The sequence below is a fragment of the Leuciscus leuciscus genome, assembly GCF_965113295.1.
Source record: "Leuciscus leuciscus genome assembly, chromosome: 10".
In the NCBI taxonomy this organism is placed as follows: domain Eukaryota; kingdom Metazoa; phylum Chordata; class Actinopteri; order Cypriniformes; family Leuciscidae; genus Leuciscus; species Leuciscus leuciscus.
This window is the reverse complement of record NC_138734.1, coordinates 39,906,014-39,925,118: the sequence shown is the minus strand read 5'-3', so window position 1 is coordinate 39,925,118 and position 19,105 is coordinate 39,906,014. Positions and strand designations below refer to the sequence as shown.

At 36.0% G+C, this 19,105-nt stretch overlaps 1 protein-coding gene across 1 annotated transcript; it reads right to left on the bottom strand.

Moving 5' to 3' along the window:
* Positions 1-1,262: 1,262 nt before the first annotated feature.
* nat10 (N-acetyltransferase 10) lies at positions 1,263-18,970 on the bottom strand. The gene is made up of 29 exons (XM_082182482.1): positions 18,837-18,970; positions 18,557-18,687; positions 18,377-18,468; positions 17,026-17,197; positions 15,572-15,694; positions 15,427-15,488; positions 14,680-14,794; positions 14,350-14,457; positions 14,136-14,269; positions 13,929-14,022; positions 12,363-12,461; positions 12,005-12,141; positions 11,798-11,922; positions 10,092-10,242; positions 9,582-9,678; positions 8,806-8,922; positions 8,621-8,722; positions 7,959-8,033; positions 7,729-7,845; positions 5,849-5,982; positions 5,695-5,743; positions 5,511-5,607; positions 5,279-5,389; positions 5,016-5,188; positions 4,106-4,225; positions 2,794-2,892; positions 2,310-2,383; positions 1,650-1,730; positions 1,263-1,557 (listed from the first exon to the last, which is right to left on the bottom strand). The coding sequence occupies exons 2-29, from the start codon at positions 18,668-18,670 to the stop codon at positions 1,449-1,451; spliced, it is 3,081 nt and encodes a 1,026-aa protein (XP_082038608.1). The 5' UTR covers positions 18,671-18,687; positions 18,837-18,970; the 3' UTR covers positions 1,263-1,448.
* Positions 18,971-19,105: the final 135 nt, after the last annotated feature.

The window sequence follows — 19,105 nt, the reverse complement described above, 5'->3', positions numbered from 1 at the left end:
CTACTATGGTCAATTGCATAGGGATTTTGTATTGAACATAACTCTGGATCACAGTGTCATAGAGACAAGGGGGTGGGCTCATTTTACTCAGACGAACAATCAGTCTCTCAGGATCATTGTGAAGCTATCAACCTACGCCCTAGCAACCATTTAGAACTCCATAGCAACACAATATATGATATTTGTGAATCATTTCAGGCAAAAAGGCTTTGGCAATAGATGCCTGTTGACACAGCACTGTCTGTCAATTATGTAACATATAAGAATAAAGTGACTAGGCTAATTTCTAAACATACCATTGTGACATAGGCCACTTAAAAACGGAATAAAACTTCTCTTTAATAACATAGTGCAAACTCAAAACTGAAATCAGTGTTAGCTAAATTAAACAAATAGCAGGCAGGCCTAAGTCAAACAATGATGAGGCATGCCCATCTCCTCACTTCTCAAGATTATCCCCTGTGAGTATGTAGGTCTAGGTGGTCTGGATCTGGCACAACTTAACCCAGGCCCTTTGGCACAAATCACCCCAGACCCACAAGTTTGAAAAACTAGTATGATCCAGCAGTTAAGACCTAACATCATGCTAACTGTATAGACTCATTGTGTAGCCTACTAAAGCACTAAAACATGTGTGAAATGTTTTCAAACTTGTCTATAATTGTTCAGACACTACAATCAAAAAACCTTAATCATAGAAATTTTACTTGGAAAGGGAAAAAACAGTTTTTTGCACTAAAATGTGCTTAACTCTCATGCCATGTGTCTCTCTTCTTTGGAGGACGAATAAAAGTGATTGCTTTTCAAAATTATGTGGTCACATGACCAATTTCTTCTATGGTTTTCCAGAAACAAGGATGGAACTACTTCCCCCCCTGGCACAAATCACCCCACTCTCCCCTATCCAATGGGAAAAAGATTCAAGAATGATTTCTGAAAGATGTATGATCTAAAATAATTTATGCAATATTAATCATAATTGGTTACATACCCTATTTATGGCATTTTGCACTATTGAAAACAGAATGCTTCCAAAAAATTTTTCCTGTTGATGTTCGGTCTCAAATCTTATATTTTTACTCACTAAATTTAGCAAACAATGGAATCTTAATGATTTTGAATGCAAGCTATGCACAATAATAATATTATTTTACAGATGGCAAATTTAAATGTATAGTGTCAGGCTGAAATCAACTTTTAAGGAAAATATGAGGTCTAAACCATGGAAATACTAATATCTGAAAAATGGTAACAAGAAAAAATACCAATGTACAACTTTATTTTATAAAAAAAAAAAAAAAAAAAAGATAAAACAAATTGGTCTTGATTGTAAAATCCTTTATCCAAACATATTTTCTCATTTGGACTCACGACTCGAATAAATCTATTGACCAGAGATACTCGAAGGACAAGCACAAATACATTTCAAGATTTCATTTTAAAGTCTTTCATGTTTTCTTTCCAAATTTGCCCTTTTTGTCCTTATTTTTCTTCATCTTCTTGCCTTGCCATTGTTCTTTCTGGTTCAAGCCGCCTTCCAGTTTTCTTTTTTTGTCACTGAGGGGGAAAAAACAGAAAGATAAAGTTCATAGCAGTTCATGATCCCAGACAAAATCTCCTTAACCCCAGCTCCATATATATTTTCTTACCTTTTTATGCTCACAATAGCTGTATGTTCAGCTTTTTTCAACACTTGGTCCCATTCCTCGTCATCTCCTCGGATCATGTACCTTCATAAAAAAAATCAGATAGGAAAAGAGGGGTCAATGATGGGTCATATGAGCGGGAAAAATACATTTTCCATTTCCAAATTCAAAACCATTCCAGACTCTACTTTCCAAACCTCTGTCGATGTTTTAATCATTTCAACATAAGTGGTTCATACAGCATTATATTTGGTATATAGTACAGCCATCTGTTAATATTTTTATTCTGTTTTTTGTTTTTTTCGTTGGTTTTCTTAAAAATGATAACATGCAAAAGAACCTAAAACGCTTTATAACCTGCATATATTCACCTCTGACACATGATTGATGTTTGACAATCACTAAAGGATCACATGAAAACACTCTGCTTGTATGATACATTTATTTTTTAGAAATTCTTAATTTTATAGTTTAGAAAACTGAATAGGCGCAAAAGTCTGGAAACACTTTTTTCTCTCTCTAAACTCAGTTTTATTTTTTCCATATTTATCCAGACGTGGAAATGACTCAAATCAAATTCCATACTTTTCACACTGTGTAAGAACCCAAAATAAAAAGACCAGTTTAAATAAATATAGTTTGGACTGCATTAGAAGTACTCACTCTGAAAGATTAATGTCTTTAATCTTCTCCATGTCAGTTTTGTGTTTCTCCTGGAATTCTTTGACAGCCTCATTCTAAGGGACAAAATAATATTTTAATATGATAACTTGTTACAAAAAAATATTTTTTTCTAATAAATACTGTTCTTTTGAACTCGCTATTCCTCAAAGAATCCTGAGCACTGTTTTTAACAGAAAATAATAAGAAATGTTTCTTGAGCATCAAATCATCATATTAAAATGATTTCTGAAGGATCATGTGACTGAAGACTGGAGTAATGATGCTGAAAATTCAGCTTTGCGTCACATGTATACATTTTAAAATATATAAACATAGAAAAGGTATTTTAAATGGTAAAATATTTTGTTTTACTCAGCAAAAAAATAAGCATTTGCAAGCATAAGAGACTTCTTTCAAATACATTTTAAATAATCTTACGATTCTTATTTTTTAGATCATTAAATAATAATCTAGAGTCTCATACCAGATCTTCATTTAGCGTCTGCGCAGTTGGTTCCATGCTTATGTCTTTGGTGGCCACCATCTCTGCTTCAACTGCTTTCTCCTGAAGAGTGTTGAAGAACTGCAGAAAATATAGAATCAAACAATAACTACACACTGAAACATTACAGAAGAGTAGATCCATGCAGTTTATTTCTCTCTCTGAAAAGAAGGTTCGGTTCGAATTCTTCTACGCTGTTTCAGTCAGTGTGTGTGTGTGTGTGTGTAAGACTTGAGAAATTAGAAAATGCCGGGCAGTCTGGTTGAGGAACGACCACTCCCAGAGAAGACAAAGGACCTTTCGGGAAATTAACATTTGAACTCTCTCTTGTGAAGGTAGCATCACCATTTGAGACGCAAGTCTCACTTCAGAATACATCTCTTTCCCTCTTCCCCCACTCCCTCTCTCTCTCATTCTGAGATCAACTGAAATTCACCCAAAAATCTATATGGTTTAAATGTGAATTATTATCATATCGTTTTATACATGTTTGGTATCATTTGAAATGTCTCAGTGCGACTGGTACAAAGGTCTCATTCCCAAAGAAGTAAACCAAAAGGCAATAAGGTATTTAAGAGTTTAGAGATAACTCGCACACAGAGGAGGGTGTGTCTTCCAGGCAAACGGCATCCTGCTCTCAAAGGTGTAAACTCAATGCAAATTCAATGTAAATCAGCTTCTGTCCCCAGTACGTCTGGGACGGTGATTAATGCTAATTCCCACTGAGAACTCATGTTTACATTTGACAAGAGGTTTCTGCCTTGGTCTGTCTATATAAAGAAATGCAACAAGAGGCTCGTGGCGATTCTGTAACTCAGATCAGCCTGTGATGCTGAGAGTGGCCGAGACTCTCAGCGTCATTTATTTTCTAATGTCAGGTTCGCATCTTTTCTCTTTATTCCAGAGCATTTGATGTTTTGTATTTAGTATCTTTGAACTGATTGTGAAATTGGCATGATACATTTACCTGACATAATAAATTGTAACATCTGATTTTATTCTGACTGACTCTGTAATTGTTTTCCCAAGTAGATTAAACGGATTTGTATGTTCCCGCAAGTTTTGCGTCAGATTAGTGACTAATCTAAGTAAAAGCATCACTTTTAATGATGCTCAGATATCATTAAAACCTTTTTCCATTTATGGAGTCAGATGAAATAACGAGGTAATACATATGAGAAAATGTATTTCATTTAATCTTGTTGTGTTGCGGAAAAGAAAAGACAGTAACACGCCCTTTAGTCGGGCTTACATGAGTACGAGAGACAAGGAGAGAGGGCTTGTTTGGTCTCACCTGCACTATTTTACGGATGACCCGGTTGAACAGCCCCATAAGCTGAGAAGCGGGCAGATCAATCGCCTTCTCCAGCTCATCTACACTCTTGTGTTGAAGCCCAATTCCCAACAGTAGAGCCTGAAGAAAGCACACAAACATTATTTACATGATTATGTTATTTACATAATTTACATATACAGTAGTGGCCAAAAGTATGAAGCCACTAAAAGGACATGGTGATTGAAAAAAATATGAAATTGGAGAAAAATATATATTTCAATGCTTTTGCGTTCGCTCACAAAAGTCTTACATTCCCAGAGAAACTTTGCGTTTGCTCGCAAAACTTTTTTGTTCATTATGAGCGAAAGCAAAGTTTCTTGACATAATTTTTCCTTCCATCAAATTTTTTCCCCTTCATGTCCCTTAGGGGATCTGTACAAAAGTGATGTCTGGAAGGAATATTTGTTTTTAATGACCCTACAAGTTCGATTAAACCATCAAAATAAATATATATATAAATTATTTGGAAAACTACAGCTACAGGTTTTATTTTAATATGCAAAAAAAAAATACTGCATAGAAACAGAAAGTAGTACACACTGACTATAACATAATCAGTTATTAATATTTTGTTGGACAGCCTGGCCAAAAATTGTCTGCATAATTTGACATTTTTCAGTGCGTTATCACAAATAAAACAGCTGACTCCAAGCACAACTACGCAATATGCATATATAAATATATTATATATATAAAATATTATTATACTACTATTATTATTATTATTATTTAAAAAAAATGCATAAATCAAAATATATTTGTATCTTTAATACTTAGTAAAATCACATAGGCTATTCTTAAAGATGCATTTTGACTTAAATAAACTTCTTATACTTGGACATAAACCTTAAAAGCACACATGACTTACAGACTGGGCAACAGAAAGCCCAATGTTTCCCAACTGTTTGAGGAAATACATGCGTGCAATAACAGGGATCATGTCCATGATGAGGTGATAGTCCACCATGTTTCTTGAATACATCTCCAAACGCTTCAGGTCGTATGGAGTGAATGTGGCAGCGAGCTCAGCACTGCTGAGAGCTGAAAAGACACAGACACATGAAAGGTTATCTTTAACCAACACACACATGCAGCATTTAGTCTGATGAGGTGGCAGATGCGGGCCTGTACCTGGTGGGCTGTCATCCTTAGCGCTCTTGTTCTGCAGGATGTTGAGGGCCAGGGTCGGGTTAAATGTGCTGAACTGGAAGGACAGCAGGGAGAGGAACCTCCGCCGGAAATCTGTCCAACACAAGAAACGTTAGTCTTTGAAATCAGGAATAGTGAGACCTATATATATTATTACACAGCTTTATGGAATAATTGATTCTGATTGGTCAAATGCAGCATTATTCTGAGACACCTTTCCAGAAAGCAGAGAGCCACTGGTTCTGCTCTGTTGACTCCTCAGCGTTGAGCTCCTTCAGCATAATGCAGGAGTGCTCTCCCGTCAGGTCGTTCTACAGGCCACAGAATAAGAATACAAGTTACATAAAGAAAAACAGCCCTGACAATACAAAAACCAAAACAAAATTTGGCATGCTTACCGGAGTCTGTCTTAAATAAACAGGAACAAATCCGCCCTTCTTCCAAAATCTGGATGAGAAAGCAAGCAGAGAGATTAAGGAGTTAAGAACGTGTTTTGTAATAGTATAACAGTGCAAATATCACTGTAAAATCTGCTTGTATAAAGCGTCTCACTTGAGTAGTTGAGGAGTGAGACCGTAAGAGACTCCCAGGTAGTCCAGGCTCTCGGCTCTCCTCTCATTCAGCTTCAACAGCAGCGGCGGGAGGTCTTTCCTGGGAGACACCACTTCTTCCAGAAGACTGACAGCCTGAACATGGACATGAAGGAAAAATATACACATACTTGCATTAGGTGACGCATTATTTTAAGGTGAAGTTGCTATATGTACTTACTATAGTAATAACAGTAAATTATGCATAATTACAAGTAACTAACCCTAAACCAAGCCCTAACTCTATAATAAGTACATGTAGTTCATTAATATTACTCGGTACTTATCTGAGAAAGTACAATGTAACTACGTCACCTTAAAATAAAGTGTAACCTTACATTATTCTTATTTATCACAGCTTTGGGTCCAGATAATATGCTACTTTATCAGTGAAGTGACATTTATAACTACTGAATTACATAAAGGAAATCTTGAATTATAAATCTTATTGTACACATCACTGACACAGAGGACTAATTTAGTTCTGATTTTGTACAAAAGGTACAAAAAAAGAGCAAATTGTAATCAATTCTGCACAGAATAGATCAGAGCTGAGTGATAAACAGTAAGAAAAAAGAAAGAAAGAAAATGAATTCTAGCAAGGACACAAAAATGTATCTACAAATGACAGTAAATCCATTTATAATGTAACAAACAATTCTAAATTTGGTCACACTTTAGTTTAGGGTTCAATTCTCACTATTAACTGCAACTTTTGCCTCAATAAACTCCTAATTACTTCTTATTAATAGTAAGTAAGGTAGTTAAGTTTTGGTATTGGGTAGGATTAAGGGATGTAGAATATGGTCATGCAGAATAAGGCATTAATATGTGCTTTATAAGTACTAATAAACAGCCAATATCCTTGTAATATCCATGCTAATAAGCATTTAAAATTAAGTAAATTATTTTTTAACATCAGAAATGTTTCTTGAGCAGCAAATCAGCATATTAGAATGATTTCTGAAGGATCATGAGACAGTAATGATGATGCTGAAAATTCAGTTTTGTCATCAGGAATAAATTACAATTTTAAATATATCCAAACAGAAAACAGGTATTTTAACCAAACTTTTGAAAAGTGTCGTATTTTCTGAAATGGCTTCAAAATGTTTAATGTAAAAAGTAAAATACAAAACAAATCTAGTCAAATATGATCAAGTGATTTCTACACAGATTTTTACTATATGAACACAAGGGAAGTAGGGCTGCACGATATTGAAGAAAAATGCGATATGCGATAACTCATTAAATAATGCGATATTCGATATGCGATACGATAATGCTTAAAGTGTGTAAAATAAACTTAAATTATCTTTAAAATTATATAACTTACATATGTGTTTCACATTCTTTTTGTGACAAGAAAACATCCCTACAACTTCTGAAAGTGAACAGCAGTGTTTTACTGAAGCATAAGAAGTGTTATTTTAACATCAGTGTAAACCACTGGGTTCAGGTTATCCTACATTAGGTTTATTTAACAAAAGAAACTGAACAATCAAATGTAAAAATGAAACACTGCTTAGTTTTCACTGTATGAATTAAATATATACTGATACTTATTAAAGCTACAACAGTTATTCAGCCAAGAGCAGTGAGTGATTTTCTCTTTGTCTTTTGTTCATGACCCCAGTTATTGCAAGCTGTTGCGATATATACATTTGCGATATTTCGATAATTTCAATATATTGTGCAGCCCTACAAGGGAGAATTATTTTTATTTAATATTTTCCCCCTACATGGACCCTACATGGACCAACATATAACAATACAGCAATGTCCACTAAAACATGAAGTGCCACACAGACTTCATGAGTGATGCTGCAAACAGAGCATTACCTCACTGCTCAAAGATGTGATAGCGCTGGCCGGTGTCTGTTCTTGCTCCTCCAACAGAGGAAACTGGCCCTCATAATACTGTTCCAGAAGCTGGAGAGCACGGCTGCCGTAACCCATCTACAGACGGCACAATCACATAACTGCTCAAACAAGGCAATAATCAAGCAACTTCTATACGCAAGCTGTTCAATGAACATCACAGAGACTGAGGGGAAAAGAAAGTCATTTACCCCCTGATAATCAGGATTCACTGCAATACGGACAATCCTGCCTCCAGAGAGGCCTCCGAAATCAGGGTCTTGAAACTAAAAACACAAGAGCATCAGAATCATTCTCTGAGAGTCACAACATTTATTTGACAGTATGGCATAAATAATCAATATACACTATTTTTCATAAGTTTGGGGTCAGTAAGAATTTTTTATGTTAAATGTTTTAAAAAGAAGTCTCTTATGCTCACCAAGGCTGCATTTATTTGATCAAAATACAGTAAAAACAGTCAAATTCTCAAGTATTTTTACAATTTGAATAATGTAACTTATTCTTGTGAATTTTCAGCATCATTACTCCAGTCTTCAGTGTCACATGATCCTTCAGAAATCATTCTAATATGCTGATTCGCTGCTCAAGAAACATTTTCAATTATTATCAATGTTGAAAAAAAGTTGTGCTGCTTAATATTTTTGAGGAAACCATGATACTTTTTTAAAAACAGAAATCTTTTGTAACATAATAAATGTTTTTACTGTCACTTTTGATCAATTCAATGTGTCCTTGCTGAATAAAAGTATTTATTATACTAAATTAAGAATTGAAGTATTTAAAAAAATACCTTAATGGCCCCAAACTGGTGAATTGTAGTGTAGCTTCAATTTAAATTGGGATTTGTTACCTGTTCCGAAACAGTCCAGGGAATGAGATCACCTGAAGCTTTCTTCCCTCTGGACAAACTGCTGAGGATGGATTGGCGTGAGATCTCTCCTTCCAGACACACCTGAAATTACAGTTCTTTCATTAACAACATAATTCAACTCAGATTTAGCAGTCCTGGAATTAAGTAATTAAGTTTGGCCGTACCTGCACAACTGCTAAGACCTCTGGGAGTGAACTCTGTGTGGGAGGAACAGGGGGCAGCAGACAGAAGAGATGGTGAGCAGGAGCGTCCGAGAGCAACTGAAGGTCATTGGGTGAATTCTGAGGAGGGAGAGGAGATCGAGTTAGAGTTTGTGACATTATGTAATGCTCTAATTCAGTGGTTCTCAACCAAGATGACGAAAAAAATATTAAAGGGATCATGACATAAAAATTTGCCTTCATATTTTGACGTGTTTGTACCATTAAAACATCCTGCAAGTTTCATAGCTTAAAATATCCTGCTCATTTCCTATGCAATGACCTTAGCCAATCATAACAGTGGACATTTACTGACAAGCCTTAAAGGAGCAGCGCCTTAAAAACTGATTATTTCAGACAGAGTGAAAGTTGAAACGAATTTTTGTGTGTAAAAAAAACAAAACTTTATTAACAGTATAAGTTAACATCAAAGAACATAATAAAATGATAAAGGATCCATGTCATGACCCCTTTAATAAACTGTTATTTATTCATTTATTAATATTAATAATAAATTGTTAGTATCCAAATAGTATTTCATTCATTGTCAAATGCTTAAATAAAAAAAAGAATCAAATTGTAAATTGAAATGTAATTCTTATATAATGTTATAATACAATCAAATACTAAATAATAAAACAAAACTACAAAAAAATATCAGGGAGCCTTTAAAAATTGTGTTGGGAAGATGGTCAAAAAGATTGAGAACCACTGTCCTAATAACCAAGATATTAATTTACCTTGTAATGTGATGCTACGTAAAGTGCCATGAGGCGCTGAAGGAAAGTCTCAGAAGCTTTGTGATAACAAAACAACGTGTCTCGATTCACATAATAACTGAAATATGGGGTTAAAGAAATCGAATGTCTAGAGAGAGGAGTAAATCTAAGGTAGATGAGAGATGTTTACACACCGTTTTGTGTTATTTTGAGAAATCAGGCATGTTTTTACAAATCTGGTGATGATGATGATGGTAAATAAAATCATGTGTAAGACAGGCAGGCAGCCCACATAAGAGAACGATTAAAATACTGACAAAGCGTCAAAAAGATTTAAAAAAGTTATGACAGTCAAAACAATAAGATAAAAATTCATAATTATGACCACAAATTTAGATTTTTCATGTCATAATGACTTTTTTAAACTTTTTTTTTTTTGGCAGTAATGGGTTACCATACTAGTATGATGTTAGCATGAACATAAAAATCCAGAGCTGAATGTAGAAGTCTGGTTTGACTTTCAGAGGATACAGGTCGCACGTCTGGGGTAAAGGGCAGCCGGAAATGATGCGTGGCACACTCAGACAGTCCAAGCACAGCAGTTCATTCAGCCATTTCTCCACATGGTCCCCCTGGCCATAGCGGATAGACTCGTGGAGGGTGACCTCATGAAGGCTTCGTGCTGCAGAGCGTATGTACACATTAAACACATCATCAGTCGGGGGGGGGGGGGGAGTATCAGTATCTCTTCACTCTATATCTCAAGTGAAGAGATATAGAGTGCAACAGTGGGTGCCAGAAGTTAAACCTCCATTCATTTTCTCCATAGGGAAATTGCTTTTTAATGGTAACTTATAAACCTTAAAAGACAAATATACTGTGAGCTCTGAGGTTGTTAATCGACGATATTTGCTTCTGTTGAAGCCATCAGCCCGCATTCTCTCAAATAATCACGGTGAACATTGGAATTCATTGTGAGAAACTAAATTACCCATGATGCTGAAGAGAAAATTCCACCAATCAGAGTCGCGACAAAAAAAACGCACCAAAAGAGCTCTTTACATTTACATTTAAAAACATGGCAAAAAGAAGATTAGAAATAGATTAGAAAGTGATCGTATTAATGGGTGTTGGCGAAAAAGATACGTCTTTAGCTGTTTCTTAAAAACTGAAAAGCTCGAGTTGAGTTATGCAGGTCATTCCACCAACAGGAAACGGTCACGGTAAAGCTCCGCCCACTTTAGCTCTATTTAGCTCCCATTAAGCACTGTGAATGACCTAATCAAGTCGGTCTCCTACGCTCTCAAAATACTTAAATATTTGCATGTGTATAATCAACATTTTTAAACGTAGTAGTTTTATATTTCTGCATCATTTTTAATTTGGTTATGTTGTTCGCAATGCTTCATGGGATTGTAGTTATTTCCTAGACTGGGTAACTGGGTAAACCCAGCCTGATCTGCCGGCGATTTGATTTCACCCTGCAGCTCAGGCTGGAAACCTGTCCATTTATCTCTGCTGCTTCCTTTACAAATTTGCGGGAACCAATCACAAACTGGCTTATCCACCTGGTGCGCTATTGGCGGGTTTAATCCAATCCAATTCCCCAATTCCTTCTAACCTCTCGAGGATGCTCAATGGCTTCTTTTTAGCAAACAAATCGCTCGATTGAGTGTAAATACCACGAACTTTCATGTTTGTTTTTTTTGCATAACCTGCAAAAATCGCTCGATTCCATTGCTGCTTCTGCAAACCACTGATCAACACGTTTGGTTACACATTTCCTGCCTGGAGTTTTCGCGTAGCTCTGCAAAGTACGTCACCCGGATCGTTGGTCTGATTGGTTGAAGGACTATCCAATGGCGTACAGAGTCATTTGAACTATGCCCGTTGATCACGCCTCTTGTGCAGTAGAAAATACAGAGCAGACTCCCCAGACCAGTGTTCAATCTTAAAAGATTGAGTTTGGTCTGGTGATAGCCAGACTAGTTATTTCCCTCAATAAAGCCTTCAAAAATATTTTGTACCTAGATTTTCAATGACTTTTTTGCTTCAGATTAAAGTTTGTAACGTTATGAATCACCTCGTATGTGGTCGGCTTGGTTCACGGCTTTTTTAAATCCCTATAGGAGAAATGAATGGAGAAGATGCTTCCAAAACACAACACCGCTGAAAAAGCGGGCAGGCACTGTTTCACTCCATTACATTTTTAAAAGCAAAAGGACGTTAGCGGATACCTGCTGCCAGTCTGGCTGTGCTGGTGTTTCTGTTCTCAGCCAAGAGGTTCTGCTGGCTGTCTGCACTCTGCTGTCTCAACTGCTGAATCAGCTTCAGAGACAGAGAGCGACCCGTGCCCTCATAGCTGCATGTGGACATGACGATTACTGCATTGATAATATGGCATTGTAAAAAGAGGAAAATGTAGCAGCTCTTCATATACTGACCCATTGATGGTAGATGCCATAAACACGAGGTACGGCCCCAGTAGCTTCTTCACTAAAGGCAGTGGGATAGCGGCAGCCTCGTCGATGACTAGCAGCTCGGCCTGGCCTAACTTCACCGCATCAGCGGGGTGAATGTACTGCACATCAAAACATCAATGATTATTACAGTTGTGAATGATGCAAAATGCACCATGTGAACCTGTTGTTTCTTAACTTCCAAATATTCTAAAAACATACTAAAGGGGAATAAATTTATTCTAAGCAAAGTCAATACCTGAGACTCCACTATTTGACAAATATTTGCAAGAAAAAAAATGAAAATGATGGAAAGGAAATGCAGAGATGGAAGTCGGTATACCTGAATGGTCTGTCGATGTTCCCTGAAGATGTTCACACGAACCACAGCTTTGTTAAACTCTGGGTTCAAAGATTGGATTATTTCATAGTCCATATGTTCCTAAAATTAAAACAAACAAAAAATCTGGTTTGAAGTAGTTCCCTCAGATGTATGCATAAATGTCTGATTTATATTCTCCTACTAGTAGATACTTAGATTTATAACATATTTACCTGTAAGAATTTATTAAAAAAATTACACATTTTAGCAAATACTAAAGTAATGATCAGGGTTTAAATCGTTTAATTGATCCGGGTTATTATAGTTAAAAAACTATTACAAAAATGTTAATAAAAAAAAAGAAAAAAGTTGACAAATAAAATACAAAATTTTATATAAAAATAAAATTTAAAAACCAAGGCAACCTTTCTCATCTACATTTATTTTACTTCAACAACTAAAAATGAAATAAAAATGAATAAAAACTATATAGACATATTGAGAAAGTTACAAATTACCAAAAAATTGCTAAAACTTTATCTAAATCAAAATGAAAACATAACATATAAAAAAATAAAAAAAACATATCCACTGAATCGACATGACACAAGGAATCCACTGATATCAAGATCACAATTCTGACAAAATGTTCAAGTTATTGGCAAAAATTTGCACGTACAGGTCATTCTGAAAAACGGCTCTGTTCCTAAATTTGGCATAGACCCTCAGATCAAAGTTCTGACAAAGTTTTGCCGAGATACAGCCTCTGAACCAATGTAAGATATTGAATGTGATCAGCATGATGAGAGGAATCAGGTGTACTAAGATTCATTGTTTCATTTGTCACAGAATTTTTGAACTGGTGATGGCGCTATAGAGTTGTCCCAGAAACCCCAAAGTTGGTCATTTTCCTACTTAGGGTTCATAGGGCTGCCACAGGCTCCCATTCAGGAGGAATGATAATAAAGAAAACCAACAATTCCAATAGGGGCTACATTAAAGATACTGTACCAGTTATTTTTTCTTCTTCTATTCGGGCAAAATGGATAAACCCCAAATAATATATTTTAAAAGCAATCATCTGTGAAAAAAAACAGGCCTTATGATGCCATCTACTGTGTATTATAGAGGATTGTAATAGATGAGAAGCTCGTTCCAGGGACGGAAAGTCTTGGCCAATCACATGCTCAGGAAAAAGGGGGTTGCGCATATTGAACTCGGGGACAAAAATTATAAAATGAGTGAGTACATCTTGAATCCATTTTCCAATCCGTGTTTTTGTCTTATCCTGAATCACTACGGTCCACCTATAATAAGTGCTTATATTGGGACTATTTTAGACTGGTTCGGGTCGTACTGTAGTATATTACCGACCCTAAAGTACAACTTGTATTTCAACTTGTTACTCTGTTTATTAAAAAATTACAGTAGTGCTGCAAGGCACTGAAACAAAAATACCCATGTCTTGCCTCAGAATTGTATTACTGTAAATGTTTAATTAGTCTTACTTATAATAATACTCTATTTTAATACAGTCTGGGTCTGGCTGTGACTAGATCATATCTAATGATGTCGATTGATGATTACCTGATACTGGAGGGCATCAAAACCTTTAAATACGAACTCGAACAGCGTGTGCAGATTGTCTGGGCTGGGCGATGTGACAAAGATATTTGAATAGCTGAGAAGAGAACACAAAGTCAATTAGATATTCATATGTATAAAATCCAGTCAGGAGGCAAACATAACAACAAAACAAGAGCTTATTCATAATCATAACACTGTTCTACATACCCAAATGCAACAGCTGCGGCCATAGCCAATCCCAGCGCAGCAGATTTACCTCGCCCACGGGCAGCAGTGAGAGCCACCGTGCTGCGCAAGGTCTTCTCTGAAATAGCCTCAATGAACTTCAGCACTGCTTTGGCCTGAAGACATAAACACAGGCAAGATCAGGCCACACTGAACATATCAGCATCAAGATTTCTAGGAGTTCTTTTGATTTTACCTGGTCCATAGTTTTACAGCCGTCCACTAGAACGCCAACTGGCTGTGTGTCCTGTAAAGACTCCTTCAGGTCCTTCAGCTCTTGTTCCAGAGGAGAAAGTCCCTCATCCTGTTGGCAAAATCAAAAAGATTACATTTATGCATTTGGAAGACGCTTTTATCCAAAGCGACTTGCATTGCATTTCAAGGTACACATTTAATCAGTCCTTGCTTTCCCTGGGAATCGAACCCATGACCTTGGCGTTGCAAGCGCCAACGCTCTGCTGTTTGAGCTACAGGAAAGCCCACAGGAAACATTAATATAAACTAATTAGCAAACTAATTGGCTTACCTGTGTTTTTGGAGGGACAGGTTTGATGTTGTTAATGTGAGTGGAGACTGGCAGAATGTTGAGTTGGTCATCAATCACAACACATGTCTTGCAGGAGGAGAGAGACAGGATGAATCTGGGGAAAAATATGACAGGCATCATTTCTGCAGTTCTTTCTTTCTCTCAGGATAGTACAAGACTAGGTTATGTACTAGTAGGGATACACCAATACCACTTTTTCCAGAGTCTAACACCGATTACTTCATTTTTGGTACATACAGAGTACCGATACCTGTTTTTTTTATTGCATTTGTAATTTTTTTATATATTCAAAATATAATATTCAAATGCATTGGGTCAGAGGAAATAGACTTGCGTATGGCCTTTACTGGAAGCCAGTGATTATAGTTTATAAAGTAATAAATATGGATATTTTTCTTACAAAAACGCATCACTTCGCTTCAGAAGGCCTTTATTAACCCCCCAGAACCATACGGATGGATTTATGATGGATGGATGCGCTTTTTTGGGCTTCAAAATCTAAGGTACCATTCACTCCCATTATAAATTTTTAGGTGAACTATCCCTTTAAGGGATCCCTCCTGTTGTCCAACAAAATAAAAACTTGATGGCTGAATGTTTGAAAATCAAGAAATTAAGACATAAATATTGGTATTATAATTATTAAAATACTAGTAATATCTTATACGTTAATATTCTATGAGTGTTTTGTAATTAAATGTCATGCCTCAGAATTGCAGGACCGACCTTTCATTAAACCTTCCAACAACATCCTGGTGAGCCTCTGTCCTGTATCGAGAATGAACATCCTGAAAGAAAACACACATTTAAAAAAAATATATTCCCACGCAGATTACCAGCTTCATATACAAGCACTTCAGAGGACATCTACCATTGTCATTGTGTACAGCTGCTTCAGCGACTTCATAGTCCTCAGAAGAATGACCACAATGCCTCCTCCTTCTACAGTCTCAACAGTCCGAGCCAAGAGGTTGGGAGTGAGCGCTTCAAAGTCCTGGAACAGAAAGTCAGAGGAACTTAACCTTAAACTGTATCATATTTAATGCATATATTTCTAAGACCTCTAGATTATCAACATGATTAAAACTTTGCTGAAAAACCTCTTGTACACAATGTACTACACGCCTTCTGCTCTCTGATCATTTTTTTTTAGCAACAAACATCCTCCTTAAGGTCTTTTTGCTGTGTAATCTGATTTTGTTGTTTTTAAGTAAAGGTAAGAATAATTTGTATATTGTTAGTAATATTTCAAAATGAACACTTACTGAACTAACTTTTACTTGATAATTTATTTTTATTTAAAATCATGCTAAAATGTGAGTATCAAATATGATATATATTAGACATTACTGGAAAATATGGGGTGTGTTCACACTTGTAGTTCTGTTCTGATTGGTTCGTTTGGTCTGGACCAAACAAATAAACATTTAGTCCTGGTCCACTTAGCATTTTTAATACAGGGATGTGTTCTCAAACTGATTGGTCGGTTTTTATTACGTATATTTCGCGACGGAACTTACCGAACATACAAAACGATGCTGTACTCTGGGCTAAATGTGCTCGTTGTATGTGTGTAGCTACATAATGGTATTATGACCAGCTGAGAACTCGTGAAGAGCTTATAAAATGTGTAAAGGAGTTAAAACAGCATCAGGAATCCCTCCGTCACACACACAAACGAAGATCTGCTGTGAGGAGACGTGGTTCTGATGCCTGTACTGAACTGTGATGGGCACCATCACGAGAAAAAACAGATATGCTTGAGCATTCTGTGACATTGTGTCCCGTTTTTGGTTGGTTGACATGTCTTTGGTCCGTGTTGCATTCATATCTCATTCAAACCGCACCAGAGTTTGTTAGGAAGCGGACCAGCGGTCTCGGTGCGCACCAGGGTTCGGATGGCAGCGTTCACACTTATTCAAATGAACCGCATTAACAGAGCAACCACACCAGGGTTCGTTTTAATCCAACCAAACATGCCAAGTGTGAACACACCCATAGAGTGACGACTTATATTTATATGTTTTATATTTATATTTTTTATATGCTTTATGTTCCTATGCTTAGAATTTTTTTTAAATGTTCGGCATATAAATATCAGCATACTTTCCTCACTGAGTATGATCTCCATAATCTCAAACTATATGAGCCTTAAAAGCCTGGTGTATCAAATACAATACCAAACAAAAACATATACACAAAAAAATTATTTTGTCTAACTGTTCATTTCAAAAAATAATTAAGACTATTATTTCATAAGTAAGGCTTTACTGGGTTCCACAGTAATATAAAGGTCCTGTCTGAGATGTTTGCCACTGACATTACCTGTAGAACACACATGCCGTAAGTGTTTCCCAGGATCTTGTGAGTCTCGTTGTAGTAGCAGTAGCGGATGTTGGTTGCAGCGACGAAGAGCTCGAATGGATCGTCCTCTTTTAGATTCAGTGTGCCTGTCTTGATCTTCTTCTGCAGCTGTCGCATCCTCTTCTTTCGATTGCTGTAAAGCAACAGATGCATTTCTATCAGTGTTCCTGATAGCACACAATTTTAAACCAGTAGAAAGTCTAGTCAGATGAAAAAGGGTCTGGATATAATGGTTAATATTGTTTGGGGAGCTCAAATGTACTGATACAGTAATTTTGGAAACATACTATTTTTAATGTTTTTGAAAGAAGTGTCTTATGCTCATCAAGCCTGTATTTATTTGACAACAGTAATATTGTGAAATATTATTATTTCTTTTTTTAATGTACTTTGAAATATAATTTATTCCTGTAATGCAAAGCTGAATTTTCAGCATCATTACTCCGGTCTTCAGTGTCACATGATCCTTCAGAAATCATTCTAATATGATGATTTGATTTTGTCAATGATGATCAAACTTTTTTCATTGTTCATTGATGAATAAAATGTTAAAAAGAACAGCATTCATTCAAAAAAAGACGTATATAACAAAATAAATCTTTACTATCACTTTTTATCAATTTAATTTATTCTTCCTGAATAAAAGTATGAATTGCTTTTTAAAAAACGAAAGAAAAGAATTACTGACCCTAAACTTTTAAAACGGTAGTGTATATTGTTACAAAAGATTTCTATTGTAAATAAAATGTTGTATCCTGAAAAAAGTATTACAGAGGGGGTTATAAAAAATATTAAGCACGACAATTGTTTCCAACGTGGATAATAAATCATCATATTAGAATGATTTCTTTTAGGATCATGTGACACTGAAGAAAACATTCAGCTTTGCTTCACAGAAATAAATAACATTTTAAAGTATATTAAAATTCAAAACCCTTATTTAAATTTCACAATATTACATTTTCTTCTGTATTTGTGATCAATTAAATGCAGGCTTGTTGAGCATAAGAGACTTCTTTCAAAAACCTTTAACATAGTAATGTTTCCAAACTTTTGAACGGTACTGTACAGAATAAGAGCTTTGATCATAAAACCAAGCATTTAAAATACATTATTGTAAGTTATAGTGACAGCTGATATTTATTTGCATTTTATGCAAGTAGTCTGCTACACACTGTTATAAAGATCTCATTGATTTGATTTACATTGCAAGCTATCAGAATGTAATCTTTTAAGTACTTATGCTATATAAATAAGATATTTTGAACACAACAATGACTGAGGTGTTTTGTTTTTTGAGTAATCGTCATACCTGCTAAAGACAAGCTCCTTCTTATAGCACCATAACACTGACGGCCGGGCTTTGACTGTGGCTTTAGACAGCATGTGGTGGAGAATGACAACCTGGATGCAAAGTGCACAAATGAGCGAGGCTCTGCAAACGTCTCACATTAGTACAGTACCAGTATCATTACACACAGTCATGCCTCACCTGATCTTTTCCACGATCGCCAACTATAACGAACATCGAGCGATGATGTTGTGCGACGCCGTTTTCTATCTGGACACGAATGCGATTGTCCACCTTCTTTCGAAAAGTCGCCATTGTTTCGAAACTGCACCCTGTCACCACGAACACAATAAAGTCAGTTTTACATGATGAAACGAAGTAAACACTGTAACTGTTAGTTCGAGCAGAGACATTAAACACATTTTACAACGGGCACGGACAAAACTATGCTCTAAATGCTTATTCATATTATAGGGCATACCTTAAATGTTGTATCGATAAAGCAAAACAAACTGTTTGGATCCTAAATACAACTTTCTGGAAACAAAACTACGCCTCATTTACAGTAGACTTTCATGCTCGTGTATTCACGTGGGGAAGCTTCGGCGGAAGGACCCTGAAGTGATGGACCCCAAAACAGACATATAGCTGTCCGTGAAAGCGCCTGTTCAGAATGACAGAAAAGCGCGATTTGTATTTACTAAATTAAGGCTTGTTGTTGACATTACCTAAAGAGATTATCTAAATAGT